General features: G+C 54.4%; 1 protein-coding gene across 1 annotated transcript in view; it reads right to left on the reverse strand.

Moving 5' to 3' along the window:
• Window positions 1-25,753, reverse strand: part of ANTXR1 (ANTXR cell adhesion molecule 1) — a 183,986-nt gene that overhangs the window by 111,481 nt on the left and 46,752 nt on the right. Inside the window, exons 9-10 of the mRNA XM_029066000.2 lie at window positions 10,535-10,595; window positions 5,026-5,124 (exon numbers count right to left, since the gene is read on the reverse strand). Of these exons, the coding sequence (XP_028921833.1) occupies window positions 5,026-5,124; window positions 10,535-10,595 (160 nt within the window). The remainder of the gene's footprint in view (window positions 1-5,025; window positions 5,125-10,534; window positions 10,596-25,753) is intronic.

A 25,753-nucleotide genomic window follows, 5' to 3' on the forward strand; every position in this document is an offset into this window, starting at 1 on the left:
TCCCCGTTCCGTGTGGGGCTCACAGTCTCAATCCCCATTTCACAGATGAGGGAACTGAGGCCCAGAGAAATGAAGTGACTTGCCTGAGGTCACACAGCAGCCAAGTGGCAGGGTCAGGATTAGAATCCAGGACCTTCTGACTCCCAGGCCCAGGCTCTAGCCACTACGCCAGGATTTCCGGTGCCCTTTAGCAGTTTTCTATCTGCTTGGCCATTCCGGCATTCCCCAATTAAATGCTCTCAAAACAAAAGCCTAATTCCACTTTTTTAAAAAAATGGTATTTGCTAAGCGCTTTATTATGTGTCCGGCACTGTTCTAAGCGCTGATCCACTTGGACACAGTCCCTGTCAGGCATGGGGAGCACAGACTCACTCCTCATTTGCTAGATGAGGTAACTGAGGCCCAGAGAAGTAAAGCGACTTGCCCAAGGTCACACAGAGGACAAGTAGAGGAGCTGGGATTAGAACCCAGGTCTTCTGACTCCCAAGGCCGGGCTGTAGCCACTAAGCCAAGCTGCTTCTCTAACTTTCCGAACAGGAAGCAGCAGGGCGAGTGAATAGAGACTTGGTCTTGGAGTCAGCAGGACTTGGGTTAATAATAATAATAATAATGTTGGTGTTGGTTAAGCACTTACTCTGTGCAGAGCACCGTTCTAAGCGCTGGGGGGGATCCAGGGTCATCGGGTGGTCCCACGTGAGGCTCCCATTCTTCATCCCCATTTGACAGATGAGGGAACTGAGGCCCAGAGAAGTGAAGTGACTCGCCCACGGTCACCCAGCTGACAAGCGGCGGAACCGGCATTCGAACCCATGACCTCCGACTGCCAAGCCCGGGCTCTTTCCACTGAGCCGCGCCGCTTCCCTAATCCCGTCTCTGCCACTTGTCGACTGTGTGACCTTGGGCGAGTCATTTCACTTCTCTGGGCTTCAGTTCCCTCATCTGTGAAATGGGGATGAAGACTGGGACCGGGATTGGGTCCAAACCGACTTGCTTGTATCCACCCCAGCGCTCAGTATAGTGCCTGACGTAGTAAGTGCTTAACAAATACCTCAATTATTATTACCGTTATTATTATTATTAGGACTGGTCCTCGGTACTCTCACTTTGAGCACTGAGTTTACCTTGGCTTGAGGACCTCCCTTCCCCTCCAGAATGTTTCAACCCATGCAAATGGATTTGCTGGTATAATTATGATAATAATGATATTTCTTCAGCACTTACTCTGTGCCGAGCGCTACTCTAAGCACTCGGGGGTAATATGAGGTTAGCAAGTTGTCCCACGTGCCTGGCACATAGGAAGCGCTTACCAAATACCATAATAAAAATAATAATAATAATAATAATGATGTTGGTATTTGGTAAGCGCTTCCTATGCGCCAGGCACTGTTCTAAGCGCTGGGGGAGATGCAAGCTGATCAGGCGATTAGACCGTGCGCCCGTCAAAGGGCAGGGACCGTCTCTATCTGTTGCCGACTTGTTCATTCCGAGCGCTTAGTACAGTGCTCTGCACATAGTAAGCGCTCAATGAATACTATTGAATGAATGAATGAAAGGTTGTCCCACGTAGGGCTCACAGTCTTCATCGCCATTTTCCAGATGACGTACCTGAGGCCCAGAGAAGTGAAGTGACTTGCCCAAGGTCACGCAGCTGACAAACGGCAGAGCCGGGATTAGAACCCGTGACATCTGACTCCCGAGCCCGGCCTCTTTCCACTGAGCTGCTTCTCAGATAACAAATGCGGGTCTCATCCCGTTAGATTGTGAGCTTGCTGTGGGCAGGGAATGTATCATCTTCCGACTTTATTGTGTCTCCTCGCCCGAGCGTTTAGTACAGTGCCCTGCCACAGGTATTCACCCCAGCCCCACAGTGCTTCAGTTTATAATGATAATTATAATGAATTATAATGAATGATAATTTCCCGTCTCTGTAATTTAACGTCTGTCTCCTCCCGCGGACACGGCGTCAAAAGCCAAGTGTACAACGATACTAATGGTCATTACGATCATCATAACTATGATATTTGTAGGGCGCTTACTTTTGGGATTTGTATTTGTAAAGCGCTTACTATGTGCCGAGCACCGCTCTAGGCGCTGGGGTAGATCCAGGGTCATCGGGTTGTCCCGCGTGGGGCTCCCAGTCTTCATCCCCATTTTCCAGATGAGGTCACGGAGGCCCAGAGAAGCGAAGCGACTCGCCCACGGTCACCCAGCCGACAGGTGGCGGAGCCGGGATTCGAACCCTTGACCTCTGACTCCCAAGCCCGGGCTCTTGCCACTGAGCTGTGCCAGGCACCGTACTAAACGCTGGGGTGGTACAAGATGCCGCCACATAGTAAGCCCTTAATAAATGCCACAATAATAATTATTATTTATTAAGTTGGACACGATCCCTGCCGCACTTAAGGCTCTGAGTCTCGATCCCTATTTTCCAGAGGAGCGAACTGAGAGAACTGAAGCGACTTGCCCAAGGTCACACAGCAGACGAGGGGCGGGGGCGGGATTAGAACCCAGGTCCTTTGGGTCCCAGGCCCCGGCTCTTCCCGCTGCTTCTCGGGCCACGCTGCAAGCGCTTAGTACAGAGAAGCAGCGTGGCTCAGTGGAAAGAGCCCGGGCTTGGGAGTCAGAGGTCATGGGTTCGAATCCCGGCTCCGCCGCTCGTCAGCCGGGTGACTGTGGGCGAGTCGCTTCACTTCTCTGGGCCTCGGTGACCTCATCTGGCAAATGGGGACGAAGACGGCGAGCCCCAGGTGGGACAACCTGATGACCCTGTGTCTCCCCCAGCGCTTAGAACAGTGCTCTGCGCATAGTAAGCGCTCAACAGATACCAACATTATCATTATTATCATTATTACGGTGATCCGCACGGAGTAAGCGCTCAATGAATACCATCGAATGGAACGAGAGAGGAGGGCCGATAGAGGAAATCAGGATTTAGGCCCGGAACACCTCTCGGAGGTGGTGGTTTTAGGAGGCCGGGAGTGAGAGAGACGAGATCGGGGTCGTCTTGGAGGAGATCGGCAAGGTGAGGGAGGAGGGGCAAGGTGATCGACTGCGTTGAAGCGGCCGGAAAGTTTTCTCTGTTTGACGCGGAGGTGGATGGGCTGGAAGCCCGTCAGTGGGCGGGGATCGGCTCTATCTGTTGCCGAACTGTCCATTCCAAGCGCTCAGTACAGTGCTCTGCGCAGGGCAAGCGCCCAATAAATACTATTGAATGAATGAGTGGGCGACCACTGGAGGTTCTTGAGGAACGGGGAATCCCGGCCTGAACGTCTCGGTCGAAAACTAATCCACGCAGCAGAGTGAAATCTGGACTGGGGGGGGGGGGGGCCTGGGTTCGAATTCTAGCTCTGCCAATCGCTTCCTATATAACTATGGGCGACTCATTTCACGTTCTCGGTGCCTCAGGTTCCTCTTCTGTAAAATGGGATTTCGCCAGATTCCTTGTTTTGTTTCGTTCTGTTTTGCTTTGCCGTCTGTCTCCCCCGTTTAATAATGGGGTATTTGTTAAGCGCTTACTAGGTGCAAAGCACTGTTCTAAGCACTGGAGAGATCCAAGGTGATCAGGTCGTCCCACGTGGGGCTCACAGTTTTTAATCCCCATTTTACAGAAGAGGTCGCTGAGGCCCAGCGAAGTCAAGTGACTTGCCCGAGGTCTCCCAGCTGGCAAGTGGCGGAGCCGGGATTCGAACCCATGACCTCTGACTCCCAAGCCCGGGCTCTTTCCACTGAGCCCGTTATTGGGCAGCGATCGTCTCTATCTGTTGCCCAATTGGACATTCCAAGCGCTTAGTACAGCGCTCTGCTCCTAGTAGGCGCTCGATAAATACGATTGAATGAATAAATGAATGAATTTCGATAATTGTTCTCCTTCCCCTTTAGATTGTGAGCCCCGTCCAATGATAATAATAACTGGGGTATATTCGTTTAGCGCTCACTGTGTGCCAGGCACTGTACTAAACGCTGGGGAGGATCCAAGCAAATGGGGTTGGATACAGTCCCTGTCCGCCGTGGGGCTCACAGTCTCAAGCCCCATTTTCCAGATGAGAGAACTGAGGCCCAGGGAAGCGAAGCGACCTCTCCAAGGTCACACAGCAGACAAGTGGCGGAGCCAGGATTAGAACCCGTGACCTTCTGACTCCCCGGTCGGGGTTCTAGCCACTGTGCCATGCTGGGCCCGTTGCCTGCATCTGCCCTGATTATCTTGTATCTACTTCAGTGCTTAGTACAGTGCTTGGCACACAGTAAGCGCTTAACCATCAGAATTATCCTTAACATTATTAACCCGGCTCCACCGCTTGTCAGCTGTGTGACCTTGGGCAAGTCACTTCACTTCTCCGGGCCTCAGTGACCTCAACTGTAAAATGGGGACGGTGAGCCCCACGGGGGACAACCTGATCACCTTGTATCCTCCCCAGCGCTTAGGAAGCTCAGTACGGTGCTCTGCACATAGTAAGCGCTCAATAAATACTATTGAATGAACAGTGCTCGGCACATAGTCAGCGCTCAAAAAATGGCATCAGTATTATTATACGAGAAGCATGGATCTGGGACTCAGAGGATCTAGATTCTAATCCTGGTTCCGGGCTTTCCCGCTAGGTGACCTTGGGCCAGTCACTTCTCTAGGCTTCATTTTCCTCAGACCCGTTCTCCCTCCTGCTTAACAATAATCACGTCGGGATCTGTTAAGCGCTTACTATGCGCCAAGCGCTGTTCTAAGCGCCGGGGGAGATACCAGGTGATGGGGTCGCCCCCCCCGTGGGGCTCCCGGTCTTCATCCCCATTTTCCAGATGAGGTCACCGAGGCCCAGCGAAGTGAAGTGACTGGCTCAAAGTCACCCAGCTGACAAGCGGCGGAGGCGGCATTAGAACTCAAGACCTCAGACTCCCGAGCCCGGGCCGTTGCCACCGAGCCACGCCGCGTCTCCTCCCCTGGGCCCCGTTACCCCTCTCCACTCCGTCCCTCCTCCCGTAAGGCCTCAGGTGAGAAAGACAGGTCCGAAAGCGCGACCCTCCAAAGCGACTTACTGAGCGTCACCGTGTCGTTGATCTTGAAGCTACAGAGGACTCTGTCCACGTTACGGGCGTGACGGAACCCGTTTCCCCTCACCACCACTTGAAACGTTTCTGAGAAAAAGGCAACAGAGTTAGAGGGAATGAGAGCGGTCGTGCCGCTCGTTGATCCACCAATAAATGGTATTTACCGAGCGCTTACGCTGATAATAATGATGATGATGACGGTGATCGTTGAGCCCTTACTACGTGCCGAGCGCTGTTCTAAGCGCTGGGGCGGATACGGGCCAATCGGGCTGTCCCACGTGGGGGTCACGGTCTTCATCTCCATTTTCCAGATGAGGGAAACTGAGGCCCAGAGAGGTGAAGCGGCTTGCCCAAGGTCACGCAGCAGACCAGTGGCGGAGCCGGGATTAGAACCCACGACCTCTGACTCCCAAGCCTGGGCTCTTGCCACTAGACGGAGAACTGGACTAAGCGTCAGTGCTATTTACTGGGCGTTTACAGTACTAAGAGCCTGGGAGGGAACGTTTGTTGTCGTGGTGTTGTCCTCTCCCAAGCGCTTAGTACAGTGCTCTGCACACAGAGAGCGCTCAATGAGTACAACTGAACGAACGAACGAGAGGACAATCCTACAGCGTGGGAAGACACGTCGTCTGTCGAGAAGCAGCGTGGCTCAGTGGCAAGAGCCCGGGCTTGGGAGTCAGAGATCACGGGTTCGAATCCCGGCTCCTCCACTCGTCAGCTGTGTGACCGCGGGCAGGTCACTTCACTTCTCTGGGCCTCAGTTCCCTCATCTGTCAAATGGGGATGAAGACCGGGAGCCGCGCGTGGGACGACCCGATGACCCTGTAGCTCCCCCAGCGCTTACAACAGTGCTCTGCACATAGTAAAGCGCTAACAAATACCAACATTATTATTATTATTATTATTATTATTAACACTGTGTGACCGGGGGCAAGTCGCTCAACATCTCTGCGTCTCACTTTCCTCAGTAGTTTGTAATAATAATGAGGGCGTTGGTTAAGCGCTCACTATGGGCCAGGTACTGTGTCTACCCCAGTGCTTAGTACAGTGTCTGGAACGTAGTAAATAGGGGTTGGTTACCTCTTTTTCCTCCTCCTTAGACTGTGAGCCCCACGCGGGGTAGGGACGGTGTCCGATCTAACTCACCTGTATCTGCCCCAGTGCTTAGAACAGTGTTAGACACGTAGTAAGCGCTTAACAAATCCATTAAAAAAAAAAAGGAAGTTAAAATACACAGGGGGAGACATAGACGCTGGGTTCTGATGAATAATAATGACAACGTCGGTATCTGTTAAGCGCTCACTACGTGCCGAGCACCGTTCTAAGCGCCGGGGGAGACACGGGGTCATCGGGCCGTCCCACGTGAGGCGCACGGTCTTCATCCCCATTTTACAGAGGAGGGAACTGAGGCCCAGAGAAGCGAAGCGACTCGACCACAGTCACCCAGCTGACAAGCGGCGGAGCCGGGGATTCGAACCCATGACCTCCGACTCCCAAGCCCGGGCTCTTGCCACTGAGTCACGCTGCTTCTCTCTTCTGTCTCTTACAGTCAAGAGGGGAAGACGGTGTGAATATAAATAAATAAACGACAGATTTGGGCATCAGGGGTGCGGGGCCGGGAGGGGGGAGGAAGAAAGGGAGGGAGTCGGGGCGACGCAGAAGGGAAGGGGAGATGAGGAAAGGAGGGTGCGGTCAGGGAAGGCCTCTGGGAGGAGGTGGGCCGGCAAGCGAAGCAGCGTGGCTCAGTGGAAAGAGCACGGGCTCTGGAGGCAGAGGTCGTGGGTTCGAATCCCCGGCTCGGCCACTCGTCAGCTGGGTGACTTTGGGCGGGTCACTTCGCTACTCGGTGCCTCAGTGACCTCCTCTGTAAAACGGGGACGAAGACCGGGAGCCCCTCGTGGGACGACCTGATTCCCCCGTGTCTCCCCCAGCGCTTAGAACAGTGCTCGGCACGTAGTAAGCGCTTAACGGATACCAACATTATTATTACCATTATTAATAAGGCCTTAAAGAGGGGGAGAGTCGTCCGTCCTTTACGACTATGGAAGGTGTTCCTGGCCTGAGATGGGATGTGGGACGAGGTGCCTCTCTACTTCTTTTGTTTTCTTGTCCCTCTCCCCCTTCTAGTAATAATAATAATGATAGTATTTGTTAAGCGCTTACTATGAGCAAAGCACTGTTCTCCGCACGGGGGGAGACAGAAAGGTTGTCCCCTGTGGGGCTCCCAGTCTTCACCCCCATTTTCCAGAGGAGGCAACTGAGGCCCAGAGAAGCGAAGGGACTTGCCCACGGTCGGCTGGCAAGCGGCAGAGCCGGCATTCGAACCCATGACCTCTGACTCCCAAGCCCGGGCTCTTTCCACTGAGCCACGAGATGATAGCCTTACTCCTCTCCCACTAATAGCTTACTATGTGCCAGGCACTGCACTGAGCACTCAGTCAATCGTATTTATTGAGAGTTTACTGTGTGCAGAACACTGAACTAAGTGTTTGGGAGAGGACAACAGGATAATAATAATAATAATAATAATAATGTGGGTATCTGTTAAGCGCTTACTACGTGCCGAGCACTGTTCTAAGCGCTGGGGTAAGACACGGGGGAATCAGGTTGTCCCGCGTGGGGCTCACAATCTTAATCCCCATTTTCCAGATGAGGTCACCGAGGCCCAGAGCAGTGAAGTGACGCGCCCACAGTCACCCGGCTGACGAGTGGCAGGGCCGGGATTCGAACTCATGACCTCTGACTCCAAAGCCCGGGCTCTTTCCACTGAGCCACGCCGCTTCTCTAGTAAGCAAACACATTCCTTGCCCGCAGTGAGCTTGACAGGCATAGAAATAAATAAATGAGGGACGTGGACGTAAGCGGGCGCGGGGATGAGGAAAGGGAGCGACGGAGGGTGACGCAGAAGGGAGCGGGGGAAGAGGAGAGGCGGGCGCAGTCAGGGAAGGCCTCTCGGAGGAGGTGGGCCTTCAAAAAAGCTTTGGAAAGGGAGGATGGAAAAGGAGCGGTATGGCCTGGCGGGTAGAGCCCGGGCTTGGGAGTCAGAGGACGTGGGTTCTAATCCCCCCTCCGCCACCTGTGCGCTGGGAGACCGCGCGCAAGCCGCTCCACTTCTCTGGGCCTCAGTTCCCTCATCCGTAAAAGGGGGGACGGAGACCGCGAGCCCCACGTGAGACAACCTGATGACCTCGCGTCTCCCCCCAGCGCTTAGAACAGGGCTCGGACCAGAGTAAGCGCTTAACCAATCTCATTTTTATTATCATTATTAAGGCGTTCCAGACCAGAGGCAGAATTGAGCACCCCTTTGCTCGCTCCCTTCTGAGACTATCTGCGCTCTTTCCACCAGTTCGCCGTTTTCCTCTCCGTCACCGTCCTTCCTCTCTCTTCCCGAGTCTCCGTTTCTGCTTTTTTTTTCCCGCCTTTCCTTTCTCGAAGGCCTGTCTCTCCCCGAAACTCCCCTCCGCTCCCCCCAGGACGATCCCCCCATCCCGAAAAGAGCGATCCGGGGCCCGAACGGCCCTCGTCCAGTTCCCCGCTCAAACGCGGCGCCCTTCTACCTCCAGACTGGGGCCTCCTTTAACTCTCCAGGGGTCGGCTATTCCACCTCCCTTCCTTTCCTCGGTTTCTCCCCAAGTGGGAGAAGGGGAGAAAATCCAGCTGGATGAGGCAGGGCCTCGGCAGCTGCAGCGCGGGAGAATCCCAGATGTCCCCCGTCGGTGAGCCCGCCTTTCCCTGACCCCCGGATCTCGAGGGGGATGATTAAAAGCCGCAGAAAATCCGCCCTCTCGGCTCGCTCCTCTCCCGGCTGTGCCGTAACTAGGGGTGAAACTAAGGGAGGGGGCGACTCTCAGATAGGGAAGCAGCCCGGTGTAGTGGGGGGAGCCCGGGCCCGGGAGTCAGGAGGTCATGGGTTCTGATCCCGGCTCTGCCCCTTGTCCGCTGTGTGACCTTGGGTAAGTCACTTCCTTCTCCGGGCCTCAGTTCCCCCTTCCGTCAAATAGTAATAATAATGTCGGCGTTCGTTAAGCGCTCACTATGTGCAGAGCACCGTTCTAAGCGCTGGGGGAGACACGGGTCATCGGGTGGTCCCACGTGAGGCTCCCGGTCTTCACCCCCATTTTACAGAGGAGGGAACTGAGGCCCAGAGAAGCGAAGCGACTCGCCCACAGTCACACAGCTAAGCGGCGGAGCTGGGCTTCGGACCCATGACCCCTGACTCCCGAGCCCGGGCCCTTTCCACTGAGATTGAGGCGGTCAGTCCCACGTGGGACGGGGAGTGGGTCCAACCCGAGTTGCTTGTGTCCACCCCAGAGCTTAGTACGGTGCCTGGCCCCTGGTAAGCGCTTAATGATTACCATTATTGTTATTGTTATTGTTATTTGATGCTATTGTTTTTGTCTGTCTCCCCCGATTAGACTGTAAGCCCATCAGTGGGCAGGGATCGTCTCTATCTGTTGCCCGATTGTCCGTTCCAAGCGCTTAGTCCAGTGTTGTGCACATAGTAAGCGCTCAATAAATACCATCGAATATCATTATTATTATGAGAGGTTGAGGAGCAGCGTGGCCTAGCGGATAGAGCCCAGACCTGGAGTAAGAGGGACCAGGGTTCTAATTCCGGCTCCTCCTCTTGTCTGCTGCGTGACCTTTGGCAAGTCGCTTCACTTCTCTGGGCCTCAGTGACCTCATCTGGAAAATGGGGATGGAGACGGGGAGCCCCATCTGGGGACTGGGTCCAACCCGATCCGCCCGTGTCCACCCCTGAGCTTAGTACAGTGGCTGGCACACGGTGAGAACTTAACAAATACCACTATCATTATTATTATTATCCTTATTATCTAGCCCAGAACTTAGAACGATGCCCGGAACGTAGTAAGTGCTTTATAAATACAGGAAGTGTCCTCCTCCAAGTGCTCAGAACAGGGATTAGAACCCAGGTCCTTCTAACTCCCGGGCCTTTGCTCTGTCGACTAGGCCACGCCATTTGCTCCCTAGTAACTTTCATTCCCTACAAAAATATCCGAACGCCTTGGAGAAGCGGCGCGGCTCAGTGGAAAGAGCCCGGGCTTCGGAGTCAGAGGTCACGGGTTCGACTCCCGGCTCTGCCCCTCGTCAGCTGGGTGACTGTGGGCGAGTCCCTTCGCTTCTCTGGGCCTCAGTTCCCTCATCTGGAAAATGGGGATTAAAAGTGTGTGAGCCCCCCGTGGGACGACCCGACGACCCCGTATCTCCCCCAGCGCTTAGAACGGTGCCCGGCGCCTAGTGAGCGCTTAACAGATCCCAACGTTATTATTAACACCTCGAAAGGGAGAGGCGCTGATTTTTGCTCAGTTTTCCAGATGCATCCAGAGTTTCCCGCCGGGAATCACCTCGCTGGACATCGAGGACGCCCGAAGGGACGCCCCTCTGCACCCCCAGGTATCCGCTGACCCGAACCCACGCCTCCGATGCTCGGGGAAAGAGACGGGGATGGGGGGGGGGGATCCCGTCTTCGACTCACCTCCCGCGCAGATGTTGGACGGTTCGGCGGCAAGAATCTCGATGCAGGATTTCTTCAAAATCTAGGACGCAGAGAGGAATCTGTTAGCGGCGGGAAGGGATCTTGCCAGGAGGGAGGCTGAACGAGGGAAAGACATCATCGGAAATTTGCCCGTCGTTAACCTCATAACCCAGGAAGAGGAGAAGCGACGTGCCGTGGCGGATCGAGCCCGGGCCTGCCAGTCTGAAGGTCACGGGTTCTAATTCCGACCCCGCCGTTTGTCCGCTGGGTGACCTTGGGCCAGTCACTTGGCTTCGCCGGGCCCCAGTGACCTCGTCTGTCAGATGGGGAGACTGGGAGCCCCACGGGGGACGGGGGACCGTGTCCCACTCTGTTTGTGTCCACCCCGGCGCTTAGTACGGTGCCTAGTCCACGGTAAGGGCTTAGCAAATCCCACAGTTATTATCATTTATGAAAATGCAGCGGAAAGGGCGCTCGGCGGAAAGAGGCCGGGCTTGGGAGTGAAGAGGTCATGGGTTCGAATCGCGGCTCTGCCACCTGTCAGCGGTGTGACTCCGGGCAAGTCCCTTAACTTCTCTGCGCCTCATTTACCTCATCTGTCAAATGGGGATTCAAACTGTGAGCCCCACGTGGGACAGCCTGATTACCTTGTATCTCCCCAAGCGCTTAGTACAGTGCTCTGCACACAGTAGCACTCAATGAATACCACTGAATGAATAAATCCCTGTGCCGCTTGGCAGCCGTGTGACCGTGGGCAAGTCACTTCGCTTCTCTGCGCTTCGGTGACCTCATCTGTCAAACGGGGATGAAGACCGGGAGCCTCCCGTGGGACGACCCGATGACCCCGGATCTCCCCCGGCGCTTAGAACGGTGCTCTGCACGTAGTGAGCGCTTAACAGATACCAACGTTATTATCATTTATTGTCCTACGGCACTTTGCGTTTCAAGAGCCTCCTGCCGTTGACCTAGTGAAAAGGGGTCAGAGGTCATGGGTTCGAATCCCACCTCCGCCACCTATCAGCTGGGTGACTTCGGGCAAGTCACTTCACTTCACGGTGCCTCAGTTCCTTCATCTGTAAAATGGGGATGAAGCCCGTGAGCCTCACGTGGGACAACCTGATGACCCCGTATCTCCCCCAGCGCTTAGAACGGTGCTCGGCACCTAGTAAGCGCTTAACAAATACCAACACTATTATTATTATTATTTTAACAGAGTTGGAAGACACATTTCCCGTCCACAGTGAATTCAGAGTCTAGGCGGGAAGAGAGACGTTCAATCATTCATTCCTTCAATGGTATTTATTGAGCGCTTACTGTGTGCAGAGCACTGGACTAAGCGCTTGGAACGGACAGTTTGGCAACAGACGGAGACAATCCCTGCCCTGGATACGGACACGAGCCCTCTGGGGGTCAATATAGGGTGAACACCACCTTCCTGAAGGGCACGGTTTATCGGTCGATAACAAATCTAGGGCACCTCGTGGATATCTAATCACTGTAGTCTTTCTTAAGCGCTTGCTGCGTGCCAAGCACTGTTCTAAGCGCTGGGGTAGATACAGGATAATCAGATCGTCCCACGGGGGGCTCACGGTCTTCATCTCCTTTTTACGGATGAGGGAACCGAGGCCCGGAGAAGTGAGGTGCGTTCATTCAATAGCATTTATTGAGCGCTTACTATGTGCAGAGCACTGTACTGAGCGCTCGGAAGGAACAAGTCGGCAACAGATAGAGACGGTCCCCGCCGTCCGACGGGCTTCCGGTCTAATCGGCGACTTGTCCAAGGTCACCCAGCAGACAAGTGGTGGAGCCGGGATTAGAACCCAGGACCTTCTGACTCCCAGGCCCGGGTTGGCGCCAAGAGGACACGCTCTTCTCTGGCCTAATGGCAAGAGCACGGATCTGGGAATCAGAGGAGCTGGGTTCTAATCACAGACTGTAAATTCACCGTGTGCAGGGAATGTGTCTGTTATTTCATTATATTCTACTCTCCCACGTGCTCGGGATCGTGCCCTGCACGTAGTAAGCGCTCAACAGATATGACTGACGGACTGATCGCAGGTCTGCCGTGTGCCAGCCACGTGACCTTGGGACAGTCACTTCACTTCTAATCCCCCGATCAGACCGGGAGCCCGTCAAAGGGCAGGGACCGTCTCTATCTGCTGCCGATTTGTCCGTGTCAAGCGCTCGGTACAGTGCTCTGCACAGAGTAAGCGCTCAATAAATACGATTGAATGAATGAATGAACTTCTCTGTGCCTCGGTTCCCTCGTTGGTCAGAAGGGGATTCATTACCTCGTCCCTCGCCCCCTTGTCCAATGTGGGGCAAGGTCCGTATCTGATCGGGTTGTTTAGTTCAGCACAAAGTACTCTCTTATGGTATTTAATAATGATGGTATTTGTCAAGCGTGGCTCAGCGGGAAGAGCGCGGGCTTGGGAGTCAGAGGTCACGGGTTCTAATCCCGGCTCCGCCGCTGGTCAGCTGTGTGACCTTGGGCAAGTGACTTCACTTCTCCGCGCCACCGTGGCCTCATCTGTTAAATGGGGATGAAAACCGTGAGCCCCACGTGGGACAACCTGATCACCCTGTATCCCCAGCGCTTAGAACGGTGCTTGGCACATAGTAAGCGCTTAACAAATACCACAGTTTATTTTATTTAAGCGCTCACTATGTGCCAAGCACTTCTCTGAGCGCTGGGATAGATACAAGGTCACGAGATTGTCCCACGTAGGGCTCACAGCCTTCATCCCCATTTTCCAGATGAGGTCACTGAGGCATAGAGAAGGGAAGTGGCTTGCCCAAAGTCACACAGCTATCAAGGAGCAAAGCAGGATTAGAACCCACGACCTCGGACTGCCAAGCCCGTGCCCTCTCCGCCAAGCCACGCTGCTTCTGAGTCCGTTAATCGCTTACTGTGTGCCAAGCACTGGGGTAGATACAAGCTAATCGGGTTGGACCCAATCTATGTCACACACGGGGCTCAAAATAATAATAATAATAATAATGATGATAGTATTTTTGAAGTGCTTACCAATTGTCAGACACTTTACTAAGCACTGGGACGGATACAGGCAAATGGGATTGGACACAGTTCCTGTCCCACCCCGGGCTCGCAGTCTCAATCCCCGCTTTTCCACATGAAGTAACTGAGGCACGGAAAAATAAAGCGACTTGCCCAAGGTCCCGCAGTCAAGTGGCAGAGCCGACATTCGAACCCAAGTCGTCCGGCCTCCGGGCCCGGCTTCTATCCACTGGGCCACACAGCCGCTCTACAAGTTACCGCGAGTATTATTATCATTCGGGAGAATACGGGAGAATTCCCAAACCCTCCCCCGCCCCTCTCCAAAGTTTACAGTCTACCAGATCATAACAGAAGTTTTTATAATAAGTCCAGTCCAATAATAACAGAAGCATTCCTTTTCCCGAGCGATGCATTTGAAAGTAGCCAGACCGGACAGATTAAAATGATTTAAACAGCAAAGATTAGGGGAAATTCTCCCCCGCCCTCTTTTCTGACACCAAAGAACAGTTCTGTCCTAACCGCCCCTAGAAACCCCTCGAACCTGGACGCGGGGCGATAGGAAGCGAAGGGTTTCTCCCGGGGACGGCCTACGGGGCCGGGCGAAATCGCCCAATCCTCCATTATTCCCTCAAAGGTTCTGGTTTTCAACGAGGGAGCTAAGTCGCACGCGAAAGGCCGGGGGGATACGGGCCAAACCCGGCGGTCGGGTCCGGCAAAATCGTCCGTCCCGCTCCAAATCCTAAACTCAAACCATCTGTGAGGCCGAGCCTTCGGCGAGCTCCGTCAGAGGCCCGGCTCACCGGGATTTCGCTGATCCTCCGGGAATCTCCGGGGGGATGGGAAATGCCCGCTTGCAAAATAGGGAGAGGACGCGTCGTGAGCGCTGCGGCCTAGTGGGCAAGGGCGCGGGAGTCAGAGGAAATAATGATAATAATAATAATACTCCTTACCAGACTGTAAGTCTAATTCATTAATGTTGGTATTTGGTAAGCGCTTACTGTGTGCAGAGCACCGTTCTAAGCGCTGGGGGAGATACGGGGTCATCGGGTCGTCCCACGGGAGGCTCCCGGTCTTCATCCCCATTTGACAGATGAGGGAACCGAGGCCCAGAGAAGTGAAGCGACTTGCCCGCGGTCACACAGCTGACGAGTAGCGGAGCCGGGATTGATAATGTTGATATTTGTTAAGCGCTTACTGTGTGCAGAGCACTGTTCTAAGCGCCGGGGTAGATACAGGGTCATCGGGTTGTCCCACGTGAGGCTCACGGTTAATCCCCATTTTCCAGATGAGGTCACTGAGGCCCAGAGAAGTGAAGTGACTCGCCCGCGGTCACACAGCCGACAAGGGGCAGAGCAGGAATTCGAAGCCATGACCTCTGCCTCCCAAGCCCGGGCTCTTTCCACTGAGCCACGCGGCTCGTTGTGGGTAGGGAATGGGTCTGTTTATTGTTCTATTGTCCTCTCCCAAGGGCTTAGCGCAGCGCTCTGCACACGGCTTGGCACCGAGTAAGCGCTTAACAGATACCATCATTTGTATTATTACTGCAAGCGCTCAGTAAATACCGCCGAATGAAGGAATGAACCTTAAGTGCTCACTATTAGAGAAGCAGCGCGGCTCAGTGGAAAGAGGCCGGGCTTGGGAGTCAGAGGTCATGGGTTCCAATCCCGGCTCTGCAGCTTGTCAGCCGTGGGACTTCGGGCAAGTCACTTAATAATAATAATGTTGGTATTTGTTAAGCGCTTACTAGGTGCAGAGCACCGTTCTAAGCGCTGGGGGAGATACGGGGTCATGGGGTGGTCCCACGTGAGGCCCACAGTCTTCATCCCCATTTTCCAGACGAGGTCACTGAGGCCCAGAGGAGTGAAGTGACCCGCCCACAGTCACACAGCTGACAAGTGGCAGAGCCGGGATCGGAACCCATGACCTCTGACTCCCAAGCCCGGGCTCAAGTACTTTGCACACGGTAAGCGCTTAACAAATGCCATCATCATCATCATTATTATGCGTCAAGCACTGTTCTAAGCGCTGGGGCAGATTCAAATTAATCAGGTTGGACCCACTCCCTGTCCCCCGTGGGGCTCCCAGTCGTAACCTCCATTTTCCAGATGAGGGAACTGAGGCACAGAGCGGTGCAGTGGCTTATCCGAGGTCACCCAGAACACAAGCAGCTGGAGAAGCAACGTGGCTCAGTGGAAAGAGCCCGGGCTTGGGAGTCGGAGATCATGAGTTCGAATCCCGGCTCTGCCACTTGTCAGCTGGGTGACTGTGGGCGAGTCACTTCGCTTCTCTGGGCCTCAGTTACCCCATCTGTAAAATGGCGATTAACTGTGAGCCTCCCGTGGACAACCTGATGACCCTGTATCTCCCCCCGCGCTTAGAACAGTGCTCGGCACATAGTAAGCGCTTCTTAACAAATTGATTCTATTTAGTTCCCATTGTTTTTACGAGATGCTCTTCCCCTCGACTCTATCTATCGCCATCGTTCTCGTCCGTCCGTCTCCCCCGATCACACCGTGAGCCCGTCAAACGGCAGGGACCGTCTCTATCTGTTGCCGACTTGTTCATCCCGAGCGCTTAGTACAGTGCTCTGCACAGAGTAAGCGCTCAATAAATACTATTGAATGAATGAATGAATGAACAAATACCGACATTATTATTGTTATTACAAGCGGCAGAACCGGCATTAGAACGCGGGTCTTTCCGAGTCCTAGGCCCGGGCTCTACCCACTAAGCCATTTGGCTTCGAGGACCTGGGTCCTGATCCCGGTTGTGCCGGCTGCTGGCTGGGTGACCTTAATAAGGTCGGTATCCGTTAAGCGCTTACTATGTGCCGAGCACCGTTCTAAGCGCTGGGGTAGACACGGGGGAATCAGGTCGTCCCACGTGGGGCTCACAGTCTTCATCCCCATTTTACAGATGAGGGAACTGAGGCGCAGAGAAGTGAAGTGACTCGCCCACCGTCACACAGCTGGCAAGTGGCAGAGCCGGGAGTCGAACTCATGACCTCTGACTCCGAAGCCCAGGGTCTTCCCACTGAGCCACGCTGCTTCCTTGGTTGAGTCACTTCCCTTCTCCGGGCTCAGTCTCCTCAGCTGTCAAATGGGCGCTTAATACCCGTTGTCTCTCCTACTCGGACCGTGGACCCCATGTGGGGCCAATCGCATGAATTTAGATTCGTTATTATCACTATTATTCATTACCCCAGGGCTTAGGACAGTGCTCTGAACTGTAGGCTCATTCGGTCTTCATTCAATCGTATTTATTGAGCGCTTACTATGTGCAGAGCACTGGACTGAGCGCTTGGAATGGACGACTCGACACAGAGACAATCCCTGCCCAGTGACGGGCTCACGGTCTAATTAATAATAATGTCGGTATTTGTTACGCGCCTACTACGCTTACGTGAGAAGCGGCGTGGCTCAATGGAAAGAGCATGGGCTTGGGAGTCAGAGGTCATGGGTTCGAATCCCGGCTCCGCCGCTTGTCGGCTGTGTGACTGTTTGCGAGTCACTTCACTTCTCTGTGCCTCATTACCTCATCCGTAAAATGGGGATTAACCGTGAGCCTCACGTGGGACAACCCGATGACCCTGTATCTCCCCCAGCGCTTAGAACGGTGCTCTGTACATAGTAAGCGCTTAACAAATACCAACATTATTATTATTATTATTAAGAAATACCATCATTATTAGTAGGAATCAAGAGTAAAGAGGGACCATCGCCGCCCACAACGGGCTGACAGTCTAGAAGGGGGGGGAGACAAGCAGCGAAACAAGTAAACGGGCATCGATAGCATCGATATAAATAAATAAAATTAGGAATATAGGCGCATCAGAAAGAGTGATACGGCATTAATGTAAATAAATAGAATTATAGATGTGTAAATATATAGACAAGTGGTGTGGGGGAGAGCAGAGGGAGGGATTCGAGGCGATGGGGAGGGGAGAGGGGGCGGAGGAAAAGGGGGGCTCAGTCTCTCAGACCTAACCGGGATAGGATCCTAATAATCTCATGGCCTAGTGGTTAGAGCCCGGGCCTGGGAGTCAGAAGGTCATGGGTTCTAATCCCGGCTCCGCCGCTCGTCTGCTGTGTGACCTTAGACAAGTCACTTCAGGCCTCCGTTCCCTCATCCGGAAAACGGGGACCGTGAGCCCCACGCGGGGCAGGGGCCGCGTCCAACCCGATGGGCTTCCGTCCACCCCAGCGCTTGCCGCAGTGACCGGCGGGTAATGAACGTTAAACTAATCCCGTCGTTCAATCGCATTTATTGAGCGCTTACCGTGTGCAGAGCACTGTACGCAACGCTTGGGAAGTACAATTCAGCAACAGAGAGAGACAACCCCTGCCCCACACCGGCTCACAGTCTAGAAGACAATTCCCATTTCATTTCTCAGGTTTCCTCCCCTGTAGCTGTTCTCCCTCCTACTTAGTTTGCGCCCCACGTGGGACGGGGACCGTATTCGGCTCGGTTAAGTCCCCTCTACCCCGGCTCTCGGTACAGTGCTCGACCCATAGTGAGCGCTTAACAAATAACCCTAAAAAAAGGCTCATCGACTTCTAATAGAGCGGGACGAGAGAGGGGACGACCAAGTCAACGGGAATATTGATTGAGGGCAGAGCGTTCGGTACGGAGCACTGTATTAGAGAAGCAGCGCGGCGCAGTGGAAAGAGCCCGGGCTTGGGAGTCGGAGGTCATGGGTTCGACTCCCGGCTCTGCCACTTGTCGGCTGGGTGACCGTGGGCGAGTCACTTCGCTTCTCTGGGCCTCAGTGACCTCATCTGTAAAATGGGGATCAACCGTGAGCCTCACGTGGGACGACCCGATGACCCTGTATCTCCCCCAGCATTTAGAACAGTGCTCTGCACATAGTAAGCGCTTAACCAATACCAACATTATTATTATTATTACTATTAATCGTGGTATTTCTTAAGCACTATTAAGTGCCGAGCACTGTGTTAAGCGTAGCTCGCTGTTGGGTAGGGATCGTCTCTATTTGGTGCGGAATTGTATTTTCCAAGCGCTTAGTAATAATAATAATATTTGTTAAGCACTTACTATGTGCCAAGCACTGTTCTAAGCGCTGGGGTGGATACAAGGTCATCAGGTTGGACACAGTCCCTGTCCCCCATGGGACTCACAGTCTTGATCACAGTGCTCCGCACTCAGTGAGCGCTCAATAAATACGATCATATGAATACGGGATAATCGGGTTGGACCCCGTCCCACGTAGGGCTCGTGTTTTAGTGGGGAGGGAGAACAGGTATTGAATCTCCATTTTATAGATGAGGAAGTCGAGGCCCGGAGAAGTGAAGTGACTAGCCCAAGGTCACATAAGAGGCCAGGGGTGGAGCCGAGATTCGAATCCAGTTCCTCTGACTCCCAGGCAATAAAGTTGGTATTTGTTAAGCGCTTACTATGTTCTAAGCGCTGGGGCAGATACAAGGTGATGAGGTTGTCCCGCTTGAGGCTCCCAGTCTTCATCCCCATTTTCCAGATGAGGGAACGGAGGCCCAGAGAAGCGAAGCGACTCGCCCACAGTCACCCGGCTGCCAAGTGGCAGAGCCGGGATTCGAACCCGTGACCGCCGACTCCCAAGCCCGGGCTCTTTCCACTGAGCCACGCAGGCAAGGGTCTTTCCGCCAGGCCACACTGCTTCTCAGGCGGGTGGAGCGAAGTCTAAAAGGTCAGAGAGGCCGCAGGCCTCGTTCAGAGGTCGGGGCGGGGGGACGCAAAAACAAGTACACAACGAATCCTCATCTGAACTCGCTCGGGTCAGGAAGGAGGATGGCTACTCTTGAATCCTCCCTCCCGTCGATTTTCCGCTTCCAAGCTTAGACTAATCTCCTCCTGTAGAAGCAGCGTGACGTAATGGCTCCGGCCCGGGCCCGGGGGTCAGGAGGTCCTGGGTTCTAATCCCCGTCCCACCTCTTGTCTGCCGTGGGACCTTTGGCGTAAGTCGCCTGATAATAATAATGTCGGTATCTGTTAAGCGCGTACTAGGTGCCAGGCGCCGTTCTAAGCGCCGGGGGAGATACAGGGTCTTCGGGTTGTCCCCCGTGGGGCTCACCGGCTTCGTCCCCACTTTCCAGATGAGGGAACCGAGGCCCAGAGAAGTGAAGTGACCCGCCCAAGGTCACACAGCCGACTCCTCTGGGTCTCAGCGACCTCCTCGGTAAAATGGGGACGGAGGCCGGGAGCCCCGTGTGGGACAGGGACCGCCATCGATCCCATTTGGGATCCACCCCAGCGCTTAAGACGGGGCCCGGCTCATAGTAAGCGCTTAAGAAGTACCATCATTATTAAATAGAAACCGGGGCGGGGAGGGCGACATTTTCTTCCCACGGTATCCGTTAGGCGCTTAGCACGTGCCAGGTACTCTACTGAGCACCGGGGTAGTTACGAGCTAATCGGGTCGGACACCGTCCCCGTCCCGCGAGGGACTCGGAGTCTTTATCCCCATTTGACAGACGAGGGAACTGAGGCCCGTAAATGTGAAGTGACTAGCCCGAGGTCACAAGGCGGACAAGTGGCGGGGTCGGGATCGGAACCCAGGTCTCCTGACTCCCAGGCCGGGGCTCTTTCTGCGAGGCCACGCTGCGTCTCTAATTGTGCATTCCTCTCTGCTTCCAGCAAACTCTCCTCATCACTGGCTTCGTTATTCATTCATTCATTCATTCATTCAACAGTATTGATTGAGCGCTTACTACGTGCAGAGCGCCGGACTAAGCGCTCGGAATGGACGGATGGGTAACAGATGGAGACGGTCCCCGCCCTCCGACGGGCGGACGAGGACGACGGCGATAGATAGAGTCGAGGGGAAGGACGTCTCCTAAAGACGACGGCGACTAAATAGAATGAGGGCGATGTACGTCTCATTAAACAAAATAAATAGGGTGACGAAGATAGAGACGGTCGAGCGGACGAGTACGGTGCCGAGGGGCTGGGATGGGAGAGGGGGAGAAGGTGAGGGAAAGGGGGGAGAAGAGGGTTTAGCTGCGGAGAGGTGAAGGGAGGGTGGAGGGAGCAGAGGGAAAAGGGGAAGCTCAGTGTGGGAAGGCCTCTCGGAGGAGGTGAGCTCTCAGGAGGGTTTTGAAGAGGGGAAGAGAATGAGTTCGGCGGAGGCGAGGAGGGAGGGCCTCCCGGGACCGCGGGAGGGCGCGGCCCGGGGGTCGACGGCGGGACGGGCGAGACCGGGGGCCGGCGAGGAGGCGGGCGGCGGAGGAGCGGAGCGTGCGGGGTGGCCGGCGGAGAGCGAGAAGGGAGGAGAGGTAGGAGGGGGCGAGGGGGTGGACGGCCTTGTTATCCATTCTCCTCTCCCACCACACCCCAGCTCACACTCTTCATTCCTCCCAGAGCAAAGTCCCTGTCATACTCTTTGAATGCCCTGAATTTGGTGTGGGTTGTGAGGGGCGTAGTAGACACAAGAGTAATAATAATAACGATGGGCTGCGCTCAACGCTTACGATGTGCCAGGTGCTGTACTAAGCGCTGGGGTAGATACGAGGTCATCGGGTCGGAGCCGGGCCCCGTCCCACGTGGGGCTGACGGTCTCCGTCCCCATTTTCCGGATGAGGGAACCGAGGCCCAGAGAAGCGAAACGACTTGCCCAAGGTCCCGCGGCGGACGAGGGGGGAGCCGGGATCTTCCAGTCCGCTCTGTGCAGATCACCGGATTGAGGACTTGGGAGAGAAGCAGCGGGGCTCAGTGGCAAGAGCCCGGGCTGGGGAGTCGGCGGTCGTGGGTTCGAATCCCGCCCCCGCCGCCTCTCGGCCGAGCAAGTCGCTTCACTTCTCCGGGCCTCATCGGGAAAAAGGGGATGAGGACTGTGAGCCCCGCGTGGTGCGACCTGATGACCTTAAATCTACCCCAGCGTTTAGAACAGCGCTTGGCACCTTGGAAGCGCTCAACAAATGCCATCCTCGTTATGATTATAATAGAGTCAGTAGACACGATCCCCGTCCTCTCCCCGTCCTCTCCCCGTCCTCTCCCCGTCCTCAAGGAGCTTGCAGTCTATTAGGCGAAGAGCGCTGTACTGAACGCCGGGGAGAGTACGACCGAGTCGGTAGAGATAATCCCCGTCTTCAAGGAGCTTGCAGTCTATTAGGCGAAGAGCGCTGTACTGAACGCCGGGGAGAGTACGACCGAGTCGGTAGAGATAATCCCCGCCTTCAAGGAGTTTACAGTCTATTAGGCGAGAGCGCTGTACTGAACGCCGGGGAGAGTACGACCGAGTCGGTAGAGATAATCCCCGCCCTCAAGGAGTTTACAGTCTATTAGGCGAAGAGCACTGTACTGGACGCTTGGGAGACTACGACGGAGTCGGTGGAGATAATCCCCGTCTTCAAGGAGCCGACAATCTACTCTGTGCAGAGCGCTGGTCTAAGGGTGTGGGAGAGTACAGTGGAGTGTGCTCGTGTGTGGAAAAGGGTGAATTCTGGCTCTCGGGGATGACGCCGCCAAACAACAAATCCCTAATTGTGATCAAATTCAGAATCTTGGCCACGCAGTTGGAAACTCTGGACTGTGTAAACACTTTCCGTCCAAAGTCTGACAGCTTTGTAATAGAATGTTATTCTAAAATATTCCCATTAGCCTTTCCATAAATCCAGCCAGACGCTTCCCCTGCAGGCAGAGTAGACTGTCGGACTGTTGGGAGAACGGAGATTTTAGCACAGTGCTCCGCACCCGGTAAGCGCTCCATGGGTACTCCTGAATGAATTTCTGGGACTTAGACCATCGGTCTGCATCCATTAAGCGCTCAGTAAATACCACCGGTCCATTGATCGATGGATAATAATAATCACGTTGGTATCTGTTAAGCGCTTACCTTGTGCAGAGCACCGTTCTAAGCGCTGGGGGAGATCCGGGGTCATCGGGTTGTCCCACGGGAAGCTCAGAATCTTAATCTCCATTTTCCAGATGAGGTCACTGAGGCCCAGAGAAGTGAAATGACTTGCCCACGGTCCCACGGCGGACGAGGGGCGGAGCCGGGATTCGAACCCGTGGCCTCTGACTCCCAAGCCTGGGCTCTTTCCACCGAGAAGGGCTGCGGCTAGGAGCTGAGCGGTTCCTCGTTATCAGAGAAGCGGCGTAGCTCGGCGGAGAGACCCCGGGCCCGGGAGTCAGAAGGACCTGGGTTCTAATCCCGGCTCCGCCACTCGTCTGCTGCGGGACCTTGGGCCGGTCACTTTACTTCTCTGGGCCTCAGTGACCTCATCGGTCAAATGGGGATTAAAAGTGTGAGCCCCATGTGGGACGGGGACTGCGTCCGAACCGATCTGCTCATATCCTCCCCAGCGCTTAGTACTATGCCTTGAATATAGTAAGTGCTTACCACATACCACAATTATTATTATTGTTATCATTATGACCCACACTACTAGACCACGGTGCCTCCTCCAGAATGTCCTTCATTTTTCTTACGTCTCACACCGTCCACTGATTTTCCTTCTTCTACCGTTCCGTCCTCCGCCACGCGTCGGGCCCCGGGGGATTTTCGATTCAGCCCTTGCTGCAGCCCGGCAAGGGGGAAGAGAAGCAAGGTGGCCAAGTGGTTAGAACCCGGGGCTGGGGGTCAGAAGGACCTGGGTTCTAATCCCAGTCCCGCCTCTTGTCTGCAGTGGGACCTCGGGCAAGTAATCATCGTCGTCATCATCGTCGTATTATGTTTTAAATGCTTACTGGGCGCCGGGCACCGCGATAATAAATAATAATAACGTTGGTATCTGTTAAGCGCTTACTATGTGCAGAGCACTGCTCTAAGCGCTGGGGTAGACACAAGGGACTCAGGTCGTCCCACGTGGGGCTCACAGTCTTCATCCCCATTTTACAGATGAGGTAACCGAGGCACCGAGAAGTGAAGTGACTTGCCCACAGTCACCCAGCTGACACGTGGCAGAGCCGGGATTCGAACCCATGATCTCTGACTAAGCGCTGGGGTGGGTACAAGCGAATCGGGTCGGAGTCCCACGTGGGGCTCGCTGTATCAGCGCTGTGCTCATTTGTATATATTTTCATTACCCTATTTATTTTGTTAATAAGGTTAATGAGGTTAATAAGGTGTCCATCCCCTCCATTCAGTGATTAAGTTGCCTGGCTTCTGTCCGTCCGTCTCCCCCGATTAGACGGTGAGCCCGTCGTTGGGCGGGGATCGTCTCTATCTGTTGCCCGATTGTCCGTTCCAATCGCTTAGTACAGTGGTCTGCACCTAGTAAGCGCTCAGTAAATCCCGCTGAATGAATGAGCAATCCCCATTTTATAGATGAGGGAACTGAGGCCCAGAGAAGTGAAGTGACTTGTCCCGAATGTGTGTGTTTGTTGTTGCATCAGACTCTCCCAAGCTCTTAGTACAGTGCTCTGCACACAGTAAGCGTTCAATAAACACGACCCATGTCTTGTCTTAGGCTGTCGAGTCATCCGAGACCCAGGGCGCCTCCACGGCCGCATCTCTCCGAGAAGGCCCCGCTCTCCCTCCGCCGTCGTTCCGGCCGTGGATCCGCAGAGTTTTCCGGGGAAAAACGGGGCGGCGGTTGACCGTCGCCGCCTTCCGCGCGGTCAGCTCCGGTCTCCGCCCTCGACCCTCTCCCGGGCCGCCCGGCGCGGGGGAGTTTCGGGCCCGTAGCCGCCGGGCCGCCCCTCGCCGGCCACCGGGCCCGGCCGGGAACGGACCGGCCGGGCCTCCGCTCCGCTCTCCCTCCCGTAGCCGGGGCCGGCGGAGGCCTGGAAACTCTCCGGGTGCCGCCCGGCGAGGGGACGATCGAATGACCGACTAGATTAAATGGCCTTTAGGCCGTGAGCCCGTCGTCGGACGGGGATGGTCTCTATCTGTTGCCCAGTTGTCCATTCCAAGCGCTTAGTCCGGTGCTCTGCCCCCCCCCCCAGTAGGCGCTCAGTAGATAGGATTTAAAGATTCACGTGGCTCAGGGGAAAGAGCCCGGGCTTGGGAGTCAGAGGTCATGGGTTCAAATCCACGCTCTGCCACTTATCAGCTGTGTGACTGTGGGCGAGTCCCTTCACTTCTCTGGGCCTCAGTTCCCTCATCTGGAAAATGAGATTAAGACAACCTGATCCCCCCGGGTCTCCCCCAGCGCTTAGAACGGTGCTCTGCACGTAGTAAGCGCTTAACAGATGCCACCATTATTATTATCGAATGAACGACTGTAGCAGCGAACGGAGTTATCGTGAGCCGAAGCCGAACTTGCTATTTTCAGCAGAAGGCTTGCGCCGCCCGTGTTGGATTTCTGAGTTATGATCTGTGAGAGCTCTCCGTGGAAAAGCCACGGCGACGTTCCTGCCTCACCAGCTAGCGAAAAGCCAGACTTCCTCCTGAAATTCTTTAGAGCTTCAAAGCTTCGCTTCTTCCAGGCCCTCGGACGGTTCTGATTTCTAATTTTAGCACCTCCTCTCTGCAGGGGAAAGAGACTCGGGGGATGGCAATTGTCTTTGATCCCCAAATGGAGAAATTCCCCCCTCATTCATTCAGTGGCATTTATTGAGCGCCTGCTGTGTGCGGAGCGCCGCACTGAGCGCTTGGGAACGATATGACTCACACGGCAGCGCTTTAGGACACATTTGAAGCTATCGATGCCTGTCTGCTTGTTTCGTCTTGTTCCGTCTCCTGCTTCTAGACCGCGAGCCCGTCGTTGGGCGGGGATCGTCTCTCTCTGTTGCCCAGTTGGACTTTCCAAGCGCTTAGTACAGTGCTCTGCACGCAGTAAGCGCTCAGTGAATACCGTTGAATGAATGAATAGTAAGTGCTTAAGAAATACCATCATTATCGTTATTATTATTATTATTATACACCTCACTGCCTTTCGTGCGTGACGATGCCTGGCACAGAGTAAGCACTCGAGAACTACCATTATTTGTATTATGGTTGCTATTATTAATAACCGAATTATTATTCATAGAATATACCATTGGCAATATAATAGCATTAATAATAATAATAATTGTGGTGTTTATTAAGCGCTTACTACGTGCCAAGCACTGTTCTCGATATCGCTGATGACTGTAGCCGTAATAATCACTGTGGCATTCGTTAAGCGCTTACTATGTGCAAGGCATCGTACTAAACGCCGGGGTGGATCCAAACAAATCGGGTTGGACCCAATCCCTGCCCTACGTGGGGCTCACGGTCTCCATCCCCATTTCACAGATGAGGGAACTGAGGCACAGTGCAGTGACTCGCCCAAGGTCAC

Source organism: Ornithorhynchus anatinus, chromosome 5 (genome assembly GCF_004115215.2).
Source record: "Ornithorhynchus anatinus isolate Pmale09 chromosome 5, mOrnAna1.pri.v4, whole genome shotgun sequence".
Lineage (NCBI taxonomy): Eukaryota > Metazoa > Chordata > Mammalia > Monotremata > Ornithorhynchidae > Ornithorhynchus > Ornithorhynchus anatinus.